General features: G+C 51.4%; 1 protein-coding gene and 1 pseudogene across 1 annotated transcript in view; both read left to right on the plus strand.

Moving 5' to 3' along the window:
- Positions 1-26,032, plus strand: part of DCPS (decapping enzyme, scavenger) — a 38,513-nt gene that overhangs the window by 1,667 nt on the left and 10,814 nt on the right. Inside the window, exon 3 of the mRNA XM_024557273.4 lies at positions 25,298-25,443. Within this exon, the coding sequence (XP_024413041.2) occupies positions 25,298-25,443 (146 nt within the window). The remainder of the gene's footprint in view (positions 1-25,297; positions 25,444-26,032) is intronic.
- On the plus strand, positions 32-25,385 carry LOC128781317 (large ribosomal subunit protein eL15-like; annotated as a pseudogene).

The following is a 26,032-nucleotide window of genomic DNA, read 5'->3' on the forward strand; positions in this document are numbered from 1 at the left end:
GGGAGGGGGTGGCTGCTCTCCACAACTGGCTTGCGGGTTCTAGTGAAGTAGTTCTCAAAGGGAGGTAGAAGGGATTTTGTCCTTCTGGGAGGCATTTGGCAATCTCGGAAGACAATTTCTGGCTGTCAGAACGGGGGAGGTGGGGTTGCTATTGGCACTTGGAGGGTAGAGGCCAGAGATGCTGCTAAATATCCTATAACACACAGGACAGGCCCCCACAACAAGAAATGTCAATGGTGCCGAGGTTGAGAAACCCTGCTCTGGTGCAGTATCTTCTTTTTGAAGGAAATTATATGACTTTATTAAAGGATATAAAAGAAGACAAAATTAAGTGGAGAGATACCATGCCATTATAGGAAGACAATCCTATAAATATGTCAACTCTTTCCCCAGTTACTCTGTAAATTACATGTCACGCCTGTTAAAGCCACACATGGTGGTTTTCCATAGAAGCTGACACACTCATCCTAAAATCTAGATTAAAGAGTGAAAGGCCAAGAAGAGCCAAGGAAATTCTGCGGGAGAAAAATGGGCGCATGCTGGGGCTGAGGAAGACGCTTAGCACACCGGACTTCTGATTCTAGCCCAGTCATACGTGGGAACGTGGTGTGTGATGAACCTTTTTTCAAACCAATGGGTAAAGAATGACCTAATCAATGCGTGGTGTTGGAACGATCAAAATGGAAAAAGGAAACCAGAACCTTATCCTATACCATGGTCTGAAATAAATTTAGGGGAACCAAAGATTCTATGTGAAAAAATTTTAGAAGAAAATTAGGCTTATCTTTAGGACGTTAGAATAGAAAATTATTTTTCAAGGACTGAAACACACAAAGCATGAGGGGAAGATTGGTAAACATGACATTAGAACCCTCCGTACTAGAAAATACGCTGTAAGAAAGGTTAAGAGACAGTCAGAGAAGATATTTGCAAACCTATAAAAGTGACAAATATTAGTATCTGGAATATTTAAAACTACTGAGTCAGTAAAAAAAAGACAGAAAAAATGGACTAAATATATATAAAAGCAATTCAAAAGATTTGTAAAAACAAGTCACCAAAATTGTATATTTTTATGTTTGAGGTCACTAGTAATGACAGTAGGTACATTGGAATTGTGAGATACCATTTCACACCCATCACAGGTGCTAAAATTTAAAAGTCTGTAGGTTAGGTACTTTTCAAAGAAAGAAGAAATGGAAATTGTGCGGCACTAGTCATTTATCCCAGTGACAGGAGGCAGTGCACCTGGAGGGAGCACTTGGGTCGTGGCTGCTCAGCCCAGGTTGTCTACGAGGCGGTGGCAGCAGCAGAGGCCAGCCCAGCGTGCTACCAAGGCCACCTGACACCTGCTGTCCTTCCTCCTTTCCCTTTCCAACACATACGCTGTTTTTAGGAGGCTCCTGGGATTCGCCCTGCCAGACATACTGTGGGTATCCTTGCTAGGGGTACCCCTGATGGGTGGGTAAGGTCCTCCCACAGGTCCTGGGGGACAGACCTCTGGCCCTGTTGGTGGTTGTGGATAAGGTGGGTGTGGGGCTGTCAGACCCGGGCCCAGATACAGTGGAGGGCTCCTTTAGTTCACGAGGGGCCTGCAGAATGTACTGCTCCAACGAAGGGCTGGGCACCAGTGTGGTCGGGAGGGACAGGGTTAGGCGGGGCGGCACCGATAGTGCCGCACCTGCCCCGGGGGTGAGCGAGGAGCCATGTGGTACGGTGTGTTTTAGTGTGATTTATGGGAGAGAACAGGTTTGTCTACTGACTGAATAGTAACAATCGTCAACACTTACTGAATCCTTACTATTGCACTAGCCACCATTCTAAGTGTTTCACTTGTATTATTGTATTTTATCCCTAAAATGGCCTTGTGCCAAGACTTTCCAGGCGAGGGAACTGAAGTTTTGAAAGGCTGAGTGGCTTGGCCGCCGTCACACAGCCAGCGGGCAGCAGAAACACTGAGGTCTTCTCGAAGATGAGGACTTGCTTGCCACACCGCTGTGAAATGAGCCGGGTGCTGGGTGCTGGGTGCTGCAAAGACCAGCTGCTTCTCTGAGGGAACTCTCTTTCCAATAGGGAGACAACGATTGTGCTTGAGGGGGATGGACTTGAGATGGGCGGGAATGCAAGAGTTAAAAGACAGAGATTTGTTTTTGATTGCAAGTGTTTTTTAGCATATTAAAAAGGGGAAGAAGGAGAATGTTCCATGCTAAAAGCCAGGCATGATGCGAGCTTTCCCCTTTAGCTGGTTATTTTAGTAGGCAGCTTTGTGGGGAGTTGGGGGGGACACTGGCTGACCTTGAGTGCTCCTTCCAACCAGGAAAATCTGGGGTCTGCTTTGCAGCACGTGCCCTTCTGTCTCTTTATTTGCCTTCCGTCTTTCCGGCACAGTTTGGCTTTACAGATATCCTGCCACAGCCTTTCTGACAGACTACGTCTTTCCCACACCCCGAGAAAGGGCTATTGTTGTCCTTTGGAAATATGTGTGAGACAAGCAAAGCTTTCTAAAGCAGCCTGGCCCTCCGCTGAAAGAGAGCCAGCTTGATTGGCTCAGATTGACAGAAATGGACAGCTGTATTTACTTTCCCCGGCACTGACATTTAAACAAATGTGTTCTTCAACACGGAGTGCAGGAGTGTGGCAGAAGGCATGGTGGCCAAACAGCACTTGGGCAGCCCCTGAGACAGGCCCTGGGGCTTTTATTCTGCTGCCATCCCCGCCTCTTGCCTCCTGGCACCCCTCCATCCACCCGCCCCACCCTCAGCCAAAATTAAGGTTCTCCACAGAGCAACTTCGTAGAATTTACAGCCTTTCCTTATTTTATTTTTCCAGAACTTGTATGGTTAGTGCACACAAGTAATGCTGGCCCCTCCCTGTCTTTCTCTTTGTACACCCCCCCAAATAATAAGTACTGAAAGAGTCGTCAGATGTCAGCTCACCACAGGCCCTGTCCGCACTCAGAGCCCAGTATCCCTCTGCCCTTCCCCCACAGCCCACTCCCACCTGGATGCCTCCTTGCTGGCTCATCTCTTCCAGAGCAGCCTGCTTCGCATAAGCATTAGCACATGCGCAGTGTGTTGTACTTTTGTTTCCCCTGCCCACGGGAGGCGCAGTGGTTTGGAAGTCCTAACAGCTTGCTCCAGAGCTCCGTGCTCCTCTCTCGTCCTGTGGGCTGCGCAGCCTGCCCCTGCATGATCTAGTCAGGGGCTGGCAAATGGTTTGTGGAAAGGACCAGAGAATAAGTACTTTAAGCTTTATGAGCCACAGGTGGTCTCTGTCACATATTCCTCCTTTTCTCTTTCTTAAATTGGTTTTTGCAGAGAGAGAAACATGGATTTGTTGTTTTCACTTATTTCTGCATTCATTGGTTGCTTGTATGTACCGTAACCAGGGATTGAACCCACAACCATGGCCTATTGGGCTGACACTCTGACCAACCAAACTACCCAGCCAGGGTACACGCTCTCTTTTTTTTTTTAAACAGTGCCTTTAAAAGTGAAAATGTCGCTCTTGGCTGGGCCAGATTCAACCTTCTGGCCAGTTTGTCAACTCCAGATCAGACTTTCTCACTCAGACGTGTGGTCTGTGGCCCAGCAGTATTGCTAGCACCTGGGAGCTTGTTAGGCTTGCAGAGTCTCAGGCCCCCACCCCTGACCTCAGGCTCAGAATCTGCATTTTAGCGAAAACCCCAGGCAGCTCACGCACACTAACTGGTCTTTAAACTCATCTGTGTGCTGGTGGTACCCGTGTTTGCTTCTCTGTCTCTGACCTTCCAAGAACTCCAGGGTCATGTTATAATGAACTGGACATCTCCCTGTGGAAGTCCCGTAAGTACTGCATGGGCAAAAACGTGAGGCTCGGGCATGTGCATGTGTTTCAGAGTACTTGGCACTTACCGAACAGTAGCTGCCATTGTGTTTCTGCTGTGCTGGGCCCTCTGCCGGGTACTGGAGCTTCAGAGACGGAAAACACACCATCTGTGTCCCCACAGGCCTGTTATTATGGAAAGGGGAAGCAAAGGCAACAGGGTTTGCCCATTGCCTGGATGTAGGAGTCAGAGGTCACTTAAAGTTGGAGCATGTCAGGCCCACTGCCAGTCCCCAGCAGCTGGACCCGTATTAGGTGCTCATATTAGGTGCTCAATAAATGGCTGCGGAAGCATAAAGCCACGAGCTGACCATCTGTACTTGCTCCTGTGGGCCAAGCAAGCATCCCCCGGCCTCCAGGTGGCAGCATTGCCAAAGGATTGCTGTAGCCGGCTCCTCTGACCAAGGTGCCAGAGCCTTTCCAGCCCTGCCTCTCCCATCTCATTCCCAGAGTCGCCAACCCTTAACATGCCAGGAGGGACCTAAAAGTGTGGTTCCTACAGCCTCAGCCCTCTGAGCTCCCTGCACAGTTGTCCCTTGATTTTTTTTGCTTTTTCCAGCAGTTTCTCCAGACCTTCCCAGAATACTTCCCTGGGGGAGCTCCTTCCACCCCCTATTTCTGAGCTGGTCACTCTCCTATTTCTTCTGGTATTTCTCTGGTCATTGGCAAATTTCTTCTTCTAGCCCGAAGGTTTTGCAGTCTTCTTATTTATCCCCTCCAAATCTCAGCTGACCACTTGAGGGTCCTCCCTGCTGGAGGCTACTCCCCACTCTACTGACGTAATGGAGCATGGGCATCAGTGTTAGGCTGCTTGGGTCCCGTCCCAGCGCTAGCACTTACTAGCTGTGTGACCTGAGGGCAGTGTGCTGTTTGAGTTTTAGTGTCGTGCAGAGGTTAAGCGTCAGCCTCGGCCAGACACAGAGGGGCTGGAATCCCGGCTTTGCCATTTACTAGCTGTGAGGAGTTGGGGAGTTTCTGTGTTCACTTAACAAAGATGAGGTGTGTGCCATGTGCCAGGTGCTGTGCTGGATGCTGTGTGTATTGGCTGGACTTCAGATGGCATCCCTGTCTTCGGAACCCCGGTGGGGAGGCAACCCGCCAGCCAGGAAGCAGAGGTCTCGGGGGCCGGGACCAAGAGAGGGCTGCGTGGGCTGGATGTCCAGGAGGGACCTCTGTGAGTGGCACCCACGCTGAGACCTGAAGGATGGAAAGGAACTAGTTGTGCAAAGATCTGGAGAGGAGGGGCAAGGAGAATGTTCTAGGCTGAGGGAACTGCATGTGTTCTGGGGGTGGAAAGGAGGAACATAGAAAGGAGGCCTTTCTATTGCTCTTTGTGTCGGGAGCTTGGAGGGCAGTTGGTGGTTGTGGTATGTGGCACGAATGAATTAGGGGAAGTACTAGTAAATGCAGTTAGCAACTGAACATATCTCAGGACGGTTACAGCACGAGTAAGAAAGAACACAATTTTCCCTGGCTGGTGTGGCTCAGTGGATTGAGTTGCCGGTCTGCAATCCACAGGGTCTCCAGTTTGATTCCTAGTTGGGGCACACGCCTGGGTTGCAGGCCAGGTCCCCAGTGAGGGGCACGTAAGAGGCAACCAACCACACATTGATATTTCTCTCCCTCTTTCTTCCTCCCTTCTCCTCTGTCTAAAAGTAAAATAAATAAAATCTTTAGAAAAGAAAAAAGAAAACACGATTTGTTAGCCTCTGCCCACAGTGAGAAATGCATTTTGCATTTCTGTGACCTGTGCCCTTGAGTAAATCCACGTAGATAGGAGGGAAACAAAAGGTTTGCGGAACAGTTCTACCCTTGCTTTGTGCGGTACTCTCTAGGTTTCTAAATTCCAGTCTTGTGTGTTTCCTTTTTAATTTAAATGCTGGTCTTAACCTTCTAAATTAATTTCATCAACCACTGTCACGAGTTAGGACCCATTGATAGAAGGTATATAAACACTTAGCACAGCTGCTGGCATATGGTGTGTATTCGCTGTTAGTCATTCTCTATTCCTGTTTACCCCTTTCAAATTATATGAGCCTTAAGTGGAACAATATATGTAACATAACAGAAAAACGCCAGGCCCTGACCATGGGCAGGTTTCCTGTCTTCCCCTGTGGCTGTGTGGCAAATGCGAGGACTGGGTGAGCTGGACTGGGGTGGGCCTGACAGCTGGCCCCCAGTGCTGCTCCTGGCCCGCAGGCAGGGCAGAGCCTGGATCACAGCCTCCTGCTGCCATGGCTCTCACGCTGTCAGCCTCTGGCTTGTCAATGGAGCCCTTTGACTGAGGTCTCTGTTCCCTCCTACCTGGGAAGAAGGGGGCAGATACTAGGGAGAGGGGTGTGACTCAGAAACCCAGTCCGGCTAGAAAGGCCGATTGTTTTCCTACTCTAGAGCATGGGTGTGGAGTCCCAGGTTCAGAGGAGGAGAAGGCGTTTGTGTGACTGTGGCCAGGGCAGGGAGTGGGGGAATGCTGGGAATCCCATCATCTTTGGGTGCGGAGAGCTACTCGTGCAGGCAGGGACTTCCGCCCTGGGCTCTTCGCAAAGGTGAAACTGGGCCTCTGGGCTTAGAGTGAGGACTTGTTTAGGAGGAGTATTTGTATTTTATTTTATCATTTTATTATCTTATTTTTTTATTTAGTCCTCACCTGAGGATGTGTTTATTGATTTCAGAGAGAGAGACATAGACAGAGACATCTTCATCGATGTGAGAAACATCAATTGGTTGCCTTGTATATATGCCCTGACTGGGAATCGAACCAGCAATCTTTTGGTGCATGGGACTAGGCTTCAACCCACTGGGCCCCCCAGCCAGGGCTGGGAGGAGCATTTTAAAAGACTAGCCAGTTGTATAAGAGTTTCCCCGTCAACCTTGTTCATGGCAGAAGAAACTAGAAACAGTGGGAGACAGGCTTTTCCTTTCCGTCTAGCCACAGCCATCAGGTAAGCCAAGATGGGTGCCTGCAAGTACATCCAGGAGCCATGGAGGAAGAAGCAGTCCGATGTGATGCGCTTCCTTCTCAGGGTGCATTGCTGGCAGTACCGCCCACTCTCTGTGCTCCACAGGGCCCCCCGCCCCACCAGGCCTGATAAAGTGTGCAGGCCAAGCAAGGTTATGTCATGTATCGGATTTGTGTGCACCATGGTGGCCGCAAATGCCCCATTCCCGAGGATGTGGCCGGTGGCAAGCCTGTCCGTCATGGTGTTACCCAGCTGAAGTTTGCCAGAAGCCTTCATTCGATTGCTGGGGAGCAGTCCAGGCACCACTGTGGGGCTCTGGGAGTCCTGAATTCTTACTGGGTGGGTGGAGATTCCACGTACAAGTTCTTTGAGGCTGTTCTCATTGATCCAGCCCACGAGGCTATAAGAAGGGATCCCGACACCTGATGGATCACCAAAGCGGTCCGCAAGCACTGGGAGATGCGAGGGCTAACATCTGCGAGCTAAGAGCCGCGGCCTTGGAAAGGGCACTGGTCCCGCCGCACTACTGGTGGTCCTCGCCCTGCAGCCCAGAGAGGCACGATGCTCTCCGGCTCTGCCCTTACCGCTAATACGGGTCGTGTTTGTAAAATTCCTACTCAGTAAACAATTTAGGACCAAAAAGAAGAAACTGGAAACCACCCGGATGTCAGCTCACAGTAAAATAGGTAAATAAATCATTCTCCTCCACTCTGCTGTGCTGCTTCCCTACTGCAGTGAAAATGAATGAACTACAAGACGCAAAACACGGAGTGCACACAGTGTGACCCCAGATGGAGCTGAAAAGCCAGCGGAACTAAACGGTGTACCGCTTGGGGTACTCACACACTGACAGAAGCTAGGGAGACAGAAAAGACACGGTAGCACCCCCTGCAGCAGCGCGGTCATGGGGGCGGGGCTGAGAGGACACGGAGGTCCTGGGAACGCTGTTTCTCGGGCTGTGTGCTCCGTGCGTGTATATTTTCACATTGTATTTTAGGTCTTTAAACAGTACACATTGTGTATTTATGTACACATGTATGTGTATATGCCTATGTGTTATATGTGTACACAGGCATGTGTATACGTATACACAAGTGTTGTTTTATATGTACATTATATTTTCCAACTGAAAATTAAGAAAAATTGGCAGGTCCTTAGAAGAACTGAGACTGTTTCCCCACTAAGTTGTAGGGCTCTACCCTTGTTCTCAAGTTTGGTTTCTAGTCACTGCTGTTGAATGTGAAATGTTTGATTCAGGCCTACTTCCTCTACGTTTCGGGCATCAGGAGACTTTTGTGGCTGCACGCCGCCTTTCCCCCGAGGTGGAGGAGTGCTGGGGCCTGACCCTGGTCTCTCCAGGGGGCGAAGGAGCTGTGCCTGCTGGAGTACACTCCAGGCTGGTGCCAGCCCTGGCGAGGCAGGGCAGTGTGGGAGGTCCTCCAGCAACCAGACGGAAGACCCAGTACCAGGCTCGCTCTGTGGGCCTGCCTCCAGCACAGACTGGCATGTGCCTCTTATCCCAGCCCTGCTTGTGGCCCTCCCATGGCAGCTGAGCCGAGGGACAACAGTTCTCTGAACAGTGACCAACAGAGAAAGCCTCGCCAAATAGTTCACTGCCTGAGTGAGTGTTGAAGAGCACCATCGTCATCTGGCGTGAGAAACTCCCCTGGCATGGCCAGTGTGGGACACCAGGGCAAGTCACGGGTCGCTCCGAGACTCCATTCCTCTGAATGACCAGCGAGGAACCCATCAGCTGGCTAGCCTGCCTCAGGGGGCTCCTGTGTCCTCTGAGATTATGGTGTCTCAGGTTGGAGTGGAACCTGGAGGTCCTTTGTGGCTCCTCCCTAGAACTGCTCATCAGCATTGCTAAGGAGCTTTCTCAAAACCCGAATCTGGACCGACTGAGTGACAGCCTGTGGCCGGAGCCTGGATCAGAGCCACACCATCATGGTCCAATGATCAGGGAGCACCAGAGGGCTCACATGGGCAGGAGCAGCCTCTCGGGCCCTCTGCCTGGCCCCGGTTGGTCGTCCAGCTTCTGCAGCTGTTCCTTAATTCATCAGATTCTGACATTATCAGATCCCCACAGTGGAAGTTGAAAAGGTTAGCTTCTTTTTATCTCATTTTATTGCAAAAAACGCAGATAACTGCGTTTTTTCCAAATTGAAGCTAAGACCCTCCACCAGCAAATAAGATTACAACTCGCCGAAGACTCAGATGATGGTTCGCATGTTTTAGCAACAAAGTATTTTTAACTGTAGTGTGTGCCTTGTTTTTGAGACGTAACACTATTATACACTCAACCGACTATGGTAAGCGTAAATATCACTTTCATACGCACCAGAAAACCAAAAATTCTGCGACTCACCTTACTGTGACCTGGAACCAAGCCTCGGTGTCCCCCAGGTATGCCTGCGCTTCCCTCCCTCCGTCCCTGCTCTCCCAGTTTTTGACGTTTATATTACTAGTTTTAGAATTCCGGAAAGTTGCCTTTGGAGTCCTACGTATACTGAGATCTGCTTTAGGCTTCATCACCGTGTCGGGTAGGAGTCTCAGGGCCTCCAGCCTTTCCTTCCCGCCGACTCCTGTCCTGTGCTGTCCCCCAACGTCCCTCTCAGCTGTGCTGGTGCTCCGCTGCCACGGTGCATGGGGCTGCACATCTACACCATCGTCTCCCACGCCGTGCCAGAGAGTCGACTCTGGTTGACAGCAGTCGGCAGCGCTCACATAGTGTAGCCCCATCAGCCTGCACTGCGCTCTCAGGCAGAGCGTGAGTGCCCCAGGTTCTTCTCGACCTGTGCCACTTGGGGAGGTCGGACGCCAAGGTCACGTGGATTCTCTCCTCACATCCCAGCAGTCCCTCCAAACCCCGCTGCTGTTTAGTTTTTCACTCAGGACTCACTGTTTTATCTGCTTTTACTGTTTCACAGTTTCTAGTTGCCTTTTTTTAGAAAATTGTGGTTAAAAGAATTCTGTGCCTTTCGATTTAGTTTGGACCCTTTCGATTTACTCTGTTTTTGAAACTATCCAGCTAACACTTAGTTGGGTAATTGATTGCATGATATCTGCTTCCTTCCGGGAAATGTTTCCAGAACGCCGTTCCCCGCTGCCCCGGTCTGGAGGGCAGGTGCTCCCGACCCTCTGCCCGAGCCTGCCTGCCTTCACTGCGCTCTGGGCTCCCAGTCTTTTCCTTGTCTCCCTCTCTCGTTTAGCTGCAGTGCATGTGAAAGCACTTCTTCAGAAAGAGTACATGAGAGGTAAACTTTAAATCTTTTATTTTGCCCTCACTTCTGATGGATGACTTGACTGAATACAAAATTTAAACTTTATTTTCCTTCAGAACATTAAAGACAATGATTTGCTGACTCCGGGCATTCATTATTGCTAATAAGACATCTGATGCCAATTTGATTCTTTTCTTTATAGCTAACTTGGTTTTTGTTTTTGGTTTTAGTGCTTTGTTAGTTTCCTTTTCTAGAAACTTACAGTGTATTCTCCTGGGTGTACTGCAATTTTGTAAGGTGTGTAGGTTGGATTTTTTTTTTTTTTTCATTGTGCTGGGTACGTTTGGACCCTTTCGATTTAAAGTCTGTCATTCTTCCACTCTACATTTTTTCTGTGTTTTCTTTGATAATCTCCTTTATTTTCTCTTACTGGAGATCCTGTTATTTGTTAGACTTCCTAGGTTGATGCTTTGTGCTTCGTCTGTTCTCACTTTTTCCATCTGTGTCTTTTCTTCCTATAGCCTGGTGGATTGTATTAACTCTGTCTTCTAGGCCCTGTAGTGAAGGTTTTAATTTGGCAATTATAGTTTTAATTTTCTTCCATCTGGTTGGTTGATTATTACCTTTACATAGCATCTTGCTCTTGCTTTGCAGGGGCCAGATTGGGTTTACTTTCTCCGACACACTGATTGGAATTGTTTTAAAAATTATCTCCTGACCCTTACGTGATCTCATTTCCTTTGGGCTCTGGCTTTGGTTGTTTATTTTGGTCATTCTTTTTCAGGCTGCTGGTTTTTCTTGAATGTCTGGTGAATGTTTGCGCATTTTTATTTAGAAGAACCAGTCTGATGAGTCCAGTGAACTAGCTCTTCCTTCCTGTCCTCTGCACTTGCTTACTTAGAGCCCAGCCTGTGCTGTGCTCCCCTGGCTGGAAATCACCTCCGTGCAGCCCCTCACATGCTCGGGGCTGGAGCTTCCTTCAGGGTCCCTGCCTCTGTCACATGCTGCTTCCCACTTCCTGACGTTGAGGGTGCATTGCAGTCTCTGGTTCTCTGCTGCCTCCCCATTCTCGTCCCTTCCCTGTTGTGGGTTGGTTCCCTTTTGCATTTCATTACTGTTCTTGCACTGAGGTCTGGAAACGATCTGAGCGCCACCATTAAGCAGGAGTGAGTCGGCCTTCCGTGTATGTCAAGCTGTGCTGTGCGGGGTCTCTGCAGGTGTAGGTAGCTTAGACCATGGAGAAGCTCCCCCTTTGAGGGCACCCGCAGATACGGCTGGTGTTGGTGAGCTGAGATGGGCAGACACCTGGGTTTCTCCCAGGTACTCATGCACAGCATGTGGGATGTACATCAGACGTGGCCAGAGCCGTGAGGGCATAAAACTGTGTCCCTCAGATACATGGAAGCACGTCTACTTCCACGTGTCTGACTGGGCCAGCTGCTCACACAGCTGCACCAGAGGTGCAAGAACATTCATCGCAGCCCCCTTTGTGAGAGGGAGGGAAGACAATCTCAGCGACCCCAATTGGCACCGGGGGTGGGGCTGGTTAACAAGGCACAGAGCTTAGTGTGGGCTGCTCGTGATTGTCGCAAACGGGGAAGGAGGTCTGTGCGGACTGTTGTGGGAGGGCTCTGAGGTCACAGGTGACCCAAAGAGAATTATCCCACTTGTGCCTAAAAAAAGACTTTTATGTAGATACGTTCATACTTACACAAACTCATTTAAGAAAAGACTGGAATGAGGAACACGCGACTATTATCTGTATTAACCTCATGAAAAGGGTTGGAATTATTTAAGAATATATTCATGTGACACTCAGATAGACAGATAATTTTTAGGATGTTACCCTCCTCACCAAATGAACAAAAGACGCAGATCGAAAGATTAGCCTGCATTAGGGCCCCTGGCAGCTTCCTTACTGCACAGCCTGGGTGACCCCCATCATTTAGGGCCTATCAGTTCATCGACAAGTACTACATACCCCCAAGACTGGTGGACCCGAGGGTCTGGTGATTGGCACCTACCCAGGGAGACACGTGTGTGTCCTGCTGATGTAGAGCACTTGGCCATTGGGCGGCACATGTTGGGGCTGGGGTCAGAGTGCGGAAGTGACTAGTCCCCCTCCTGGAGATACTGTGGCCTCCTGTGGTGCGCTGGGCTGGGTGACGGGAAGGCCTGTGGCATCCTGCGGTGTGCTGGGCTGGGTGACGGGAAGGCCTGTGGCATCCTGTGGTGTGCTGGGCTGGGTGACGGGAAGGCGGGAGGTGGAGGGGGTGTGCCCGGAGAGGGCAGCGGTGTGGACGGAGCTGTAGAGCAGGCATGTAGCGTCAGCTGGGCTTTATTCCTGGGACAGGGAGAAGACGAGTGAGCCCACAGGGGTCTTGCTTTACTGCTTTGGATTCACCAGTTGATGCCGCCTGAAGATGGCAGGTTTCTGTCACCTTTCCCCCAGGCTGCATCAGAGCTTCTGAAACCAGTGAGTCCAGGCTCCCTCCATGCTTGGAAGGACAGTGGGATGAGAGCACGCAGAAGTTTCACAGCCCACCTGAGTGAGATTCTCAACTCAAATCTGGGCTCCGCCTTCCTCTGGCTCTCTGATTGGCCCTCACTCTCCTCGTGCTGCCCCCTCAGCTCAAGAGACCTCGAATGCTGCCGCCTCCTTGCCACCTGCGAGCAGGGGCCCTCTGTGGGGTTCCTTGTTCAGACTCATGGCTTCCATGAGGCCAGGAGACGCCATTGCGTTCAGAGCCTGTTTAGAAGTGGATAAATCCTGAGTTACTGCATCTTGCCACCACTGCAGACTAGCGTTCCCTCCCTCCCCCCTGCTCCCCCTCCCTCCCTCTCTCCCTCCCTCCCTCTCTCCCACACACAGAGATGGGGCAAGGTCCCAAGACTCTGTGGCAGTCTTAAGGCTCGAGTCAGCGGAAAAGTCAGCTTACTCAGGACCAGTGGGCAAAGGCAGATTGCCCACAGGATAGCTGGTTCCATTTCATCGCTTGGCCTGGCTGTGGCTGCCTGCCGGTGGCAGCCCGGTGGTGGTGTCCGCTCCGGAGGCATACTTCTCAGGGAGCGAGAACCTAGATTCCGGCAGTCCGGGACTCCTGTGGGGGACGTATGCTGTGCCTCCCTCCCCACCGCACGCACGTTGTGGCCGTTTCCATTGACGTTGCACCGAGACTGGAGCCCGTGTGTCTCTCAGAGTCAACGGAGGAAATACTTTTACATAGGAAGTTGTGGGAGACCATATGTGGAATTCCTGAGTGTTCACTCTAACAGCTCTTGGAGTCTGGTCTGCTCAAGCCCGGAATAATTTCTTCCTGCATGTGGGGAACTGGGGTTCTTGCAGTCCGCAGCTCCGTTATCTCATTAGATGCCAGCCCGTGAGCCTTCTGTTCAAGTGGGACCTGCAGAATGCAGGAATTCCCCCAGGCTCCCTGGCAGGAGCATTTCCTGTTCCTGAAGGACCATCTTATGCATGGAGCAACCGAAGGCCACTCCCCCACCCCAGGCATCTCTAGGGCTGCATGCGGACTTACCATGTGCACCCATGGGCCACCAGGCCCTGTCACACCCCTGTTCTCACTCCTGGGCCTCAGAGAACTGAGGAGAGCAGGGACAGGAGCCCGTCTGACCCAGGGTCTTGGTAGAACCAGCACGCGCCTCTTCTCCGACTCTGAGAGCATCTCTGTGCTTTCCTTGAGACCTGGAATTAGCGGTTTGAGGTTTGCTGTGAGTGGTTGAAGCTTCCAGTAGGATCCCGACCACACCCCTCAACCCTGTTCTCCTCAGGCCTAGACTTCGCCCAGCACCCTGCCTTGGGTGGGGCATGGAGCACTCCTCCCCAGCCTTCCACTGGAGCGTGGCCACCTCCTCTCCAGCCTCTGGCCTGGAGAGGAGGCTCCTGGTTCTTTCTGGTCATCAGATGCTGGGGTGAAGAGTGTTGCCTAGCCAGAAGAGAGCCCCAAAGGGGGGAAGGACAGGCAGTTCCTGGAGACCCCCAGCGGCCCCTCCATTGCAGCCCTCCTGCAGGAGTTCTCTGATGGGGTGCTTAGCCAGCCCTGGCCATCCAGCCTGTCACCTGGCAGCTCTGCTTGGCGCTTGTGGAGGGGAGGTGGGGGTGGGCTTCACACTCATGTCATGTTTGCTGTCACTTCTGCCCTGCTTTCCTGGGCCTGCACATCTGGGTCAAATAAGTTGACACTGGCTCATCAGAGTGGAGAGCAAAAGCCACAGACGGAGCCATGGAAATGACCTCATCATGTGGAAGCCATCAGCGAGGGCTGGAAAGCAGTCTTGTTTGAACATGTGTATGGGAAGGAGAGCAGACTGTCTGTGGTTTGCATTTTCATGTTTCATGTGCAGCAGCATTTTCCTGGGGATTTGGCTAAGCCAGTTTTGGCAGAGAGCGAGGGAGGCAGCTGCTCTTTTCCCTACATAAGCCCTGCCTCCCGCCTCTGAAAGCAGTTGTGCTTTCGTGTCTGAGTGGGGGCAGGGGGTGGTTTTATCGATTGGAGAAGGCCTTTTGGGAGATCCTAAAGGTCTTGATGGGCAGCACAGAGCTGCCCTAGCTGAGCTGCAGAGGAAGGAACCTGTGTGTGCAAGGCCACTGTTCATCCTCATGCATTGTGCGGCCATTCCTGCTGCCAGAACATCCCTATAGATCAAGAGCTGCAGCCCCAAGCCCCACAGAGGCCACCACACCACTGCAAGGCCCCAGGCCTCCTTTCTCACCATCCAGCACTGTCATATTTGGTGGGGGGTGAGGGTTGGGACCACACACATCAGCCAAAACAGCCATTGTTCCCTGTTGTGAGCAGGGCCGCCTTTAAGTCCCTCTGTGCATCCCCAGAGCCTGTTCCAGCCCAGCTCCTGGTGCCAGTGTGCCCTGGTGACACCGCTCCTCAGACAGCCCTCTAGAGCAGAGGGAGCGGGCCTCCCTGTCCCCACACTCCCCAGGAGGCCTGGCCACCAGCACTGGGGAATTGCTGCCTCTGGTCTCTGTGTGCTCCAATGGCCTCCCCCACCTCCCAGTCTGTGGCCCCAGCCTCTCTGGCACCTCATCACACCCTTTGGTTTTGCTGACAGTGGTTTATGTGTCTCCAAGACGGGTGCGACTCATCACATCTCTCGAATCTGAGAGGGCCGCTTTTTGGAGATCAGGCTGCAGCATGGGTGCCCTGGGAAAAGGCCTGAAGGAAGGCGGCCCTGTGGCATCGAGAAAACAGTTGCGTGGAGGAGCCAGCCTGCTTGGGCTCCAGTCTCAGCTCTGCCGCTGTGACCTTGGGCGAATTACTTAATCTCTGCAGCTCAGTTTTAAGGGGTGGCTGCTGCTTCTATTTATAACATGTTTGTTACATAAGTGGTACATATTTGTTTTAGAAAATATAAATAGCCCCCCCAAACTAATTAAAATTATAGCACATAACCCTAATTCCACTGCCCAGAGAGAACTCTCAACATCTTGGAATGTGTCCTGATTTTCCATTTTTTTCTAGGTGCTTACGTGTGTGCAGTTGGGCAGGCGCACACTCTCAAGAATAAAGTGGCCCCGTGTGCACTCCGTTCCCTAGACTGTATTGTGAGGGCCTCGCGTGTGCCGGGAGCTGTTTCACGTGCTGCGCACACAGCGGACAAAGCAAAGTCTGCGCTCTCAGCTTGCTTACGTTCAGCGGGAGGAGGTGGACCATGAATAACAAATAGGTCAAGTGGCCGTAAACAGGGAGAAATACAAAGCGTCATGAGAAAAACGGACAGGGATCTGGGCTTCCAGTTAAAAGGCGCAGTTTGAATGTCCACTGTTTCCTTGAAAACCCTCGCTAAAAATGACATTAAAGGAATTACCTTAAAAAATTTAATCCATGAATACTAGAGGGGGAGAGAGGAGACAGACCTAGAAAGCGAAGTGGGGAGGAGTAAGTGAGCTAGCAGCTCTGAGCGGCTGAGACCTGAGCTGGCAAAGGGCAGATCTGGGCAGCATCACTGAGCTCCCTGCCCCACTTCGCAGAGCCGGTCACTGCTCCTCCTGGACATCGGGCTCTGGACAGGTTAAAGCAGAGGGTCCAGAGGTTCTGGTGCAGTTGAGGTGGAATCGTGGTACTGAAGTGTCGGAGGGTTAAGTGGAAGTTGAGATACTGAATGTCGAGGCCCTGGCTGGGTAGCTCATTTGGTTAGAGCATCTGGATATGTCAGGGTCGAGGGTTCAATACCTGGTCAGGGCACATACACAAAGCAACCAATGAATGCATGAAAAAATGGAGCAACAAATAGATGTTTCTCTCCCTCTCTCTCTAAAGTCAATAACACTAAAAAAAATTAGATATTGGATGCTGAGATGACCCCATGCCCCCCTCTCCCCAGCTGCTTCTCTTCCTCGTCACTTGGAATGCTGTCAGCCAGGCCTCTGTGCCTCCCTGTATGAAACCGGAAGAGTGGTCTATGGTGCATCTGACAGCCCAAGAGCAAAGACCTACATGCTCGGAGCTTCTGTCATGCAAGGGGATAGCCTGATCATCCTGAAATAAAGCTCCAGGGGACTCACCTGTGTCCACAGCTCTTGGTCCCTACAGTCTTCAGTGTGAGCACACGGGCAAGGGTTCCCAGTCTTTGAGTAAAGCCTCCCCTGGAAAAGGACAAGAAACAGGAGGGAAGAAAGGAGCACAGAGGAAACAAACTGCAGGGTGGAGAAATGTTCAGAAATTGTCATCAACCTCAGAGAATTCTGATACATTGAATGCATAAGAACAAGATGCTATCACAAAGGAATATTTAAAAACCTCTCAGAAATTAAAAATGTAACAGAGAGAAACATTTCAATAGGAAGGTAGATGAAGTTGAAGAAACCTCCTTGAAACTAGAGCAAAAAGACATAGAGATGGAAAGTGGGAGAGAACAGAAAACTGAAAGATGAACTGAAGACGTTAAATATCCAAGTAGGTGTTCTCAGAGAAGGGGAGGGGAAGGTGGGGAAGAAAATGACCAAAGAAGGAAGACAGTTTCTCAGGATAGAAGAACGTGATTTTTGAGGTTGAAAGGGCCCAATAATTACGCAGCTCAGTGGATGAAAATAAACGCCCCCCCCCCAAGACCCATCAGCACCAGCAGCACTTGAGGACAGAGAGAGAGTCACTGCGCAGGACTGGGGGCAGAGGGACCTCGGTCACCGGGCAGTGCTTTCAGTGTTTGAGCGTCCCTGCCTCCTGACCCAGGGTTCTTCGGGGGCTGACTCTTCATTCAGTGCGCCAGTGAATGCACTCCAGGTGTCCCAGGTCTCTGCACGTGTCTCCCTCACACCATATCTCTGGAGCAACTAGCACTTGTGCTTTTGCGCTGCGGCTCTTGATGTTTTGTCCCCTGATCCGCGGCAGCAACTGCACTTGGGAATGCATTGGAAATGCAGATTCTCAGGCCCTGCCTCAGCCTAACACACTAACGTCTGAGAACCAGTGCTTTAGCCAAACTGGGGCGCGGATGTGCAGAGGAAGAGGGCAGGTGCAGGAAACCGGCATGGGGGGGGGTGGGGGGCGGCGAGGGGCCATCCCCGGGATGGCAGTGCACGCGCTCGCAGGGCACCGCTCGGCCCAGGCGCCTGCTGCAGCAGGTCAGAAGCCAGGAAGGCACATTGCTTGTGTGCCTGATGAGGTTTGCCATCAAGAGGAGATATGTAGCCCCGGCTGGTGTGGCAATGGATTGAGTGCCAGCCTGTGAACCAAGGGGTTGCCGGTTTGATTCCCGGTTGGGGCACATGCCTGGGTCCCCGGTTGGGAGCATTTGAGAGGCAACTGGTGGATGTCGCTCTCACACGTCGATGTGTCTTTCCCTCCCTTTCTCCCTTCCTCTCTCTTCAAAAATAAATAAATTAAAAATTAAACAGAAGAAGCTATATAAACAGGGATGTAGATGTGGTAATGAATTAATGATAAGTTTATAGAAGAGTAAACTTAGAAAAACAAAAAATAACTGCAGACACCAAAAACTGTGGTGAACAGGAACAGCAGTCATAGAACACCACTCAGTGGTGAACGGCATTTACGTCGTCACTGGTGGTGCCAACGCTGAATCCTAACTCACCCCGGATTGTGGGGGGGAAAAAAAAGCTAAATCCTTATTTTCTACAATGGGAGGTTAATAAGTAAAATTGAAAAGTCAAGGAGAGACAAGATATAAATATATTTGTAATTTAGATTTCTGTATGTATGTACGTAACCAAAGAAATGGGTAGGAGAGTTGGAAGTGGCACACAGAGAGGAGCAGCAAACTTAAAAACAAGCTTCATTTGGCTCTTGAATCTGCGTGCAGATGCACCTCGAATTGAAAATAAAAACAAAGTTTGAAAATGCATGACAGGCAGGGAGCGCCAGGGAGGGCCTCTGCATGTGCAGTGGTTCCTGGTGCCTGCGGTTCGCCTTCCACTGCTGTAGTTGCCCGCAGTCGGATGTTAAATGGGAAACTCCAGAAACAAACGCAGTTTTGTAACGGGAGGAGCTCTCGGGCCCTCCAGCTCTGTCCCACCCAGGATGCGCATTGCCCTTTGTGCAGTGAATCCGTGTTCAGACCGTATTGCGAGAGCTTAGGAGAGAGTGGCCGCGCTGCTGTAGTCTGTTACTATTATCACGTATAATTGTTCTTACTGTCGCTAGTCTCTTCCTGTGCCGAATTTATAAATCGAACTTTATGCTAGGCAAATACACATGGGAAAACAACATAGCATGTATAAGGTTCGCTGCTAACCGTGGTTTCAGGCACCCACTGGGGGTTTTAGAGGGTGTCCCCCAAGAACAAGGGGGGACCGCTGTGTTGTGCACATTTTTGAGGGACAGGTTTTGGAGGGTTTGAGAGTGTTCCAAGCTGTTTTTTCAAGAATGTCAGCAGGGGTGTGCCGGGAGAAGGATGCTGCTTTTCTAGCCACAGGGGGACGTTTCTGGGTGGGGAGGTGCCAGGGACTGCTTGCCCTGGGCAGATAGCTCCCCGAAGTCAGCTTGCTAACCAGGGATTGGCAGAGAGGGCACCGGGCAGGTCGTCGGGCTTCACCTGCCACCCTTTGGGGCTGGCACCGGGGTGGCTTGGCTGGACCCCAGCCCTGAGCCAGACAGAGCCATGGGACGGAGGACACCGTGGTGAAACAAAGACACCCTAGTCGCCTCACATCGGTTGTGAGGAGTGAATGAGGCAGGGCCCCTGTGGGACTGAGAACTGAGTGTCTAGCTCCTCTGTTAGCAGGGAGCGCTGAGGGTCCAGAGGGTACTGGTACCTTTTTTATTAACTCTTTATTGTGAAAAAAATTTGGAACCCTACAGAAAAGTTGTGCGAATAGTACAAAAAACTCCTTAATAAAAACACATTCACCTTTTGGGTTTTTATTGGTTGGTTTGTTTAAAAATTTGTTTTATATGTTTTTTATTAAAGTTACTTATTTAATGATTTTGGTGGGGGGAGAAACATCGACTAGTTGTTCCACTTATCCGTGCACTCGCTGGGTGCGCTCTCTGCGTGCCCCGACGGGGGACTGAACCTGCGACCCCGGCATATCGGGGTGATGCTCCAACCAACTGAGCCACCTGGCCAGGGCTGTTATTTATTTTTTAAGTTACAGTGTACGTTCAATATTATTTTGTAGTAACTTTAGGCGTACAGCACAGTGGGTGGACAGTCACATACTTTACAAAGTGGTCCCCCTCACCCCCCCGGATATTTCCAGTACCCACCTGGCACCGTACACAGTTGTTACAGTGTTACCGGCTGTATTCCCCACACTGTACTTAACATCCCCGTGACTGTTTCGTAACTGCCAATTAGTACTTCTTCATCCTTCATCTTTTTCACCCAGCCCCTGACCTCCCTCCCCTCTGGCAGGCATCCGTCTGTTCTCTGTATCTGCGACTGTTTCTGTGTTCTGTGTTTGTATTATTCTTTAGATTCCACATGTAAGCGATATCATATGGTATTTGTCTTTCTCTGACTGACTTACTGATATTTCACTTAGCACAATACCCTCTAGGTCCGTCCACGTTGGTGCGGATGGCGGGATTTCACTCTTTTTTTATGGCTGAGTCACATCCCATTGCAGACATGCACCACTTCTTCTTTATCTAACAGTCTGTCGATGGGCAGTTGGGCTGCTTCCATATCTGGGCGATTGTAAATAATGCTGCAGTGAGCAGAAGGGTGTACATATTCTTTTGAATTAGTATTTTGGGTTTCTTTGGATGTATTTCCAGCAGTGGAATCTCTGGGTCATAAGGCAGTTGTGTTTTTAATGTTTTGAGGACCCTCCACACTGTTCTCCACGGGGGCCGCACCAGCCTGCATCCCCACCAGCGGTGCACGAGCATTCCCTCCTCGCCACGTCCTCGTCAGCACTTGTTGTTTGTTGTTTTGTCGATGGAAGCCTTTCTGGCAAGTGGGAGGTGGTATCTTGTGGTTTTAATTTGCATTTCTCAGATGATTAGCAACGTCGAACATCTTTTTATGTGTCTCTTGGACATCTGTGTGTCCTCTTTGGAGAAGTGTCTATTCAGGCCCTTTGCCCATTTTTAAATTGGGTTGTTTGTTTATCTGCTGTTGAGCTGCATGAGTTCTTTATAAAATTTTGGATATTAACCCCGTATCAGATGTACTGGCAAATATGTTCTCCCATTCAGTGAGTTGTCTTTTCATTTTGTTGAGGGTTTCCTGTGCTGTGCAAAAACCTTTTAGTTTGATGTAGTCCATTTGTTTGTTTTTTGTCTTTTGTTTCCCTTGCCCAAGGAGATACGTCAGGAAAAAATGTTGTGAAGAGAAATGTCTGAGATCGTGCTGCCTGTGCTTTCCTTGCAGCATGTCATGGTTTCAAGTCTTACCTTTAAGCCTTCGATCCATTTTTTATTTTGTGTGTGGTGTAAGAGGGTGGCGTAGTTTCATTTTTTTTGCACGTGTCTGTCCAGTTTTTCCAATACGACTTATTGAATAGACTGTCTTTATCTCACTGTATGTTCTTCCCTCCTTTGTCAAATGTTAAGTGACCATGTAGGCGTGGGCCTATTTCGGGGCCTCTGTTCTGTTCCGCTGATCCACGTGTGTGTTTCTATGCCAGTACCATGCTCCCTTCAGCTCTTGTTAACGTTTCACCGCATTTGCTTTTCGTCATTTCACATACACATACAATAATAATTTCACACCATTACTACTTATTGAAGAGTGAGTGACAGACAACATCACCTTTCAGTGCTAAGCATTTCAGCGAGTGTCTCCCAGGAACCAGAGTGGAATGACCCCTTTCAGGACATTTCTATACAAGACAGTATGCAACATAGAGACCATTATTAAATTTTACCAGTTGTTTCAGCGCCTTCCAAGAAGCAGAACCCCTCCGCCCCAGCCCAGGCCCGGTGCGGTCTGGGCTTTCACCTGAAACCCCCTCAGCCCGTCACTGTGTCTCCTAGCTTGGACGCTTGTGAAGAGTTGTAGAGAGGCTTGTTGCAGAATGTCCCTGGCTTAGGGTTTGATGATATTTCCTTGTGATTAGATTCAGGTTGTTGGTTTTGGCCAGAGCACCGGGCACATCCGTCAGGAGGCACGTGGTGTCGGCTTTCCCGTCGGAGGTGAAGCTAGCTCTGATCACTTGCTGCTTTCCCTTTGTATTTAGTGAGTGATCTGTGGGGAGATACGTTGAGACTGCGCGTGGGTATTCTGTCCTCAATGCGTTTCCACCCAGTGGTTTGACATTTATTGGGCCTTGACTCCTGACCAAGCTCCTTGTGAAGTTCGGTGGCAGGTCAACACCTTGACTGGCGTTGAGACAGACACCGGAGTTTGTTTTGGCTGCCTTTGGGAAGCCTACGTTGATTATTATCAGACAGGTTTTATTCCATTCGGGACAAAAATGCTTTTCTTGGGTTTAAGGTCTGAAAGGCCAGATTCATTTCCTCGTTTGTTAAGTGCTTCCTGGAGGCCAAGTGCTGTTCCGGGTGCTGGGGCTCAAATGATTTTAAACATTTAAAAAGTTGGACGAAATAAAATTTTCATCCCCTCGGAAGGTACATGGTAATGGGGGGCCCAGACTCTCTCAGCAGGTGTGGCGGGGGAAGGGGACAGGGAAGGGCGAGGGTGCCTCTTTAGCCAGGGCCGCCCGAGGGCTCTGAGGAGCTGGCCTCTGGGGAGAGCCCTGACTGATGCAAGGCAGCAGCCGGGACCACAGCGGGAGGCTGCCCAGCAGGGGGACAGCTGGCACAGGCCTAGGAGTGGGCGCGTGCTCGGGGTGATTTAGTGGGAGTACAGGGAGGTCGGTTTGACTGGAGCAGAGATACCAAGGGGGAGAACAGTGGTAAATGAGTTTGGGGAGAGATCCGGACACCATAACACAGGCCCATGTAGGCTGTGATAGGGAGCCAGCCAGGGGTGTCCAACCCATGGCCCAGGGGCCTCATGCAGCCCAGGAGGGCTATGAGTGTGGCCCAACACAAAATCGTAAATTTACTTAAACCTTTGTTTTTTGCTCATCAGTTTTTGTTAGTGTTTGTGTATTGAATGTGTGGCCCGAGACAACTCTTCTTTCAGTGTGGCCCAGAGACACCAGAATGTCGGACACCCCTTGTAGACAGTCCAGGTGTGAAGGGGTCAGCGCCTCAGGGGAATGAGAAACTCAGCCGGCCCCACACCTGACCCCAGCGAGTGAGAGTCCTGGCTTCCGGTGGTGGTCTGCTGGAGGCTGGCCCCGAGAGGGTCTGGCATGGAGGGCCGGAGGGCCGTGAGCACAGCGAGCACAGCAGTGAAGTTTCTGCCTCCAGGAAAGGGAGGACAGCAGGAAGTGAGCAGTTGGAAAATGTCTTTTCATTTTTTTCCTCCCACTGGGGGGAAGGCAGGAGGGGGCTGGCCTGGCGAGGTGCCTGCTTCCCCAGCACCCTGGGTGGCTAGGGCGGTCTTTTGACAAGCCTCGGCAGACAGGGGCATGCTTGGGGGCCTAGCAGTGTTCTGATCTGGAGCAGCCAGGGAGCCCCAGACTATGAGCACAGGCCGTGTGTCCATTGCCAAGAGGGCTAGGCTGTTCTCCAGCATGAGTGCTGCCTTTGTCCCACCCAGCTCCCCCGTGCTGAGGGAGCACCATTGTTCATGGCTTTTCTCCCCTAGGCCCAGCCCAGGAAACTGGAGCCCCGGCCAGCCTGGGAATGAGCTGGCGTTGGAGGAGCACTTTCCTGTTGGGGGGCGGGGCACTTTCCAAAGGCTTCCCATCTCCTGCTCACTGACTTCTCGCAACAGCCCAGGGTTACAGAGCTACTGAGTGCAGAGTTAGGGTTTGAACCCAGGCTGCTTGCTGCCAGAATCTCTGTTTTCTCCACCAAGCTGCACTGCAGACAGCATGGGATTCCCCTAGAGGCCACTGCCAGGGCCATGACAGCGCCATTCGACCTATTTCAGGCCGACTCCTGCCTGTTGAGATCTTGTTGTGCTTGACCTCTGGCCTGTGACCCCAGGCTGTCAGACATGGTGGGAGTGAGAAGTGAGGAACACCTGCTGTGCTGCCTCCCTTTCAGGGTCCCCTAGAGAGTCCCAGGAAGTGGGGTCATACTTGCTAGCGTCTCCAGTGACTGTTTAATGCTAACAGCAGCTCTGTGGGCAGCTTTTATGGCCACCCTTTAACAGATGAGGAAGCGAGGCTCCGAGAGCCAGGTCGCACAGCCAGCGAGAGGAGAGCCGCGTGTCAGCTCAGGTCCCATGTCTTCACACCACTCTGGCCCCCGGAGATGACGGAATAGGGACCTCTGATCCCGCCCAGAAGTCATGTGCGTTGTACAGCCCTTGAGGACTTCTCCCCGGGGCTGGCGTCTAAAGAGCACCGACTTCGACTTCGGGGTGAAGACCGGGCTCCAGCTTGTCTGCCCTGCTTCGCAGCGTGGCTGACATCAGATATGTGTCAAATTGCTGTCAGTGCTTTTCACCCTCCTATGAAATGGGAGTAAAGTCCCCAACGTCCTCAGACCAGATCTGAATGGGTAGAAGGGTGGTTCTTAGTTGGTCCTGAGGTGTGTAAACAAATGTGAAAATTCGCCGGGGTGTGAAATGCGCCCGTGTGAAATGCACGCTGGCTTTCTCTCCGGGTTTCTCTGGACGAGCACCCCTGCATCTAGAGTAAGGGAGTGGGGGGGGGGTCTTTTGAGAAATATCCCAGCTGATCTTGAACACCATTCCCTTTCCTGCCCTTCATACCTTTGTTGGCGTGCCATACACAGAGGAGGGCAAAAGTAGCTTTACAGTTGTTTGTACGGAAAAATACAGATGCTACAAATAAATAATGCAATGATTAGTAAACAAACAACACACGGATTAACTGTAAACCTACTTTCCCCTGCCCTTGTATAAACACTAGGGTAATGGTAACAGTGGTAGCAGATGTTATTAGAAGTAGAGACAAGGACTTCATTGGGTGTATTCGACCAGGACCCGACCCTGGAGTCTGTTTAGGAAAACAACCCAGTTCCCTTCTGGTGAAGACAGTTTCACAGCCATGGGCAGTTTTATCCCCCGGGGACGTTTGGCAGTGCCCGGAGACGTTTTTTGGTGGCCGCCTGTGGGGTGGGCAGAGCCTGCAGCGCTGCCGCACATCCTGGGACGCCCAGGACGGCCCCCACCGAGAAGTCAGTAGGCCCAAGTGTTGCTGGGGTCAAGGCTGAGAAACCATGGGTTGAAAATAGCCGACTTTTGCATGGTAAATATTTGCTGTCTGTCAGAGATTGTTCTAAGTGCTTCACAGGTATTAACTGGCTTAATCCTCCTCAGGTGACAACTGGGAACTCAGGGGCCTGGGAAGGTAAATGACTGGACTGGCTTCCGGGCCCTGGGGAAGGAGACGGAGAGATGGGACTTGAACTCAGTGGGCTCCAGAGCTCGTGCCTTTGACCATTCGCTGTGCATCCTGCACTGCGTGGCTTCAAACCAGCTTTCCAGCTGTGGGTCCAGAAACCCACGTACCCAGAGCCTTGATGTGTGAGAAAAGTCAGGAACTTTTCATTTCTGTGCCTAGAAAATAAAGGGGGAGCACAAAGGTAGGCAGATGAGTTTTCCAGGTTCTGAGTGTGGCCCAGTTTTTGAATTTAGTGGCCCAGGCACCTGTGGGAGTGGATCGCGGGTGACAAGAACCTCAGCCTTTGACTGCCTTTGCCAGGGAATCAGAGGTGGGGCAGAGGTGGTCCCCTTTCGCTGGCGGGGACCAGAGTGTGGCCGGACTGTGCAGGGAGCGGGCCTCACTCTGCACTCCCGGGCTGTGGTGTGTCGTTGCAGATGTGAAGACAACCGTGGTGTACCCGGCCACAGAGAAGCACCTGCACAAGTACCTGCGCCAGGACCTCCACCTGGTTCGAGAGACGGGGAGCGATTACAAGAACGTCACCTTCCCTCACCTGGAGTCCCAGAGCCTCAGCATCCAGGTGACTGGCCCAGAGGGGGCAGACCCGGAGTGCCATCCCAGTGGCTAGTGTGTCTCTCACAAGCATCAGTCGCAGCCCTGCCAGGAGCCCTCACTGTCCCTCAGCCTGGCTGTGGGGCTGTGGCGGAGAGCGCGGTAGAGTCCTGTCTGTGTGGGGCTCGCCTCCTTGTGCGGGAGTCAGACCGCACAGAATGCACCCGTGACCGCACGGGACGTGGCCTCACGAGCGCTGTGGGCAAAAATCGGCATGAAAGTGGCATGAGCAGCCCTGCGATGAGGTGGTCACTGTCCCACAGAGGACAGTCATTGGTATGGGAACTGACCCCAGTCTCGGGCATGCCCCTGAGGCTCCCTGAGGACCTCAAAGCGACCCAGTGCATTAGAGAATCTTTGTCTGCTCTGCAGTAGTCGCGACAGTCTCGTGGGGGGGGCGGTGCGCCCTTGCCAGGTATCTGAATGGGCGACGGATGCCCAATCGGGCCCGCCCCCTCCAGACTCGTATTCCTGGTTTTCCCGCAGCAAACCAGCTTCCAGATGCTGAGCTCAGAGTAAAACCCTGCCCTTCAGTCGCTCTCCCTTGCATGCATTCC

This window comes from Desmodus rotundus, chromosome 7 (assembly GCF_022682495.2).
Source record: "Desmodus rotundus isolate HL8 chromosome 7, HLdesRot8A.1, whole genome shotgun sequence".
NCBI lineage: Eukaryota > Metazoa > Chordata > Mammalia > Chiroptera > Phyllostomidae > Desmodus > Desmodus rotundus.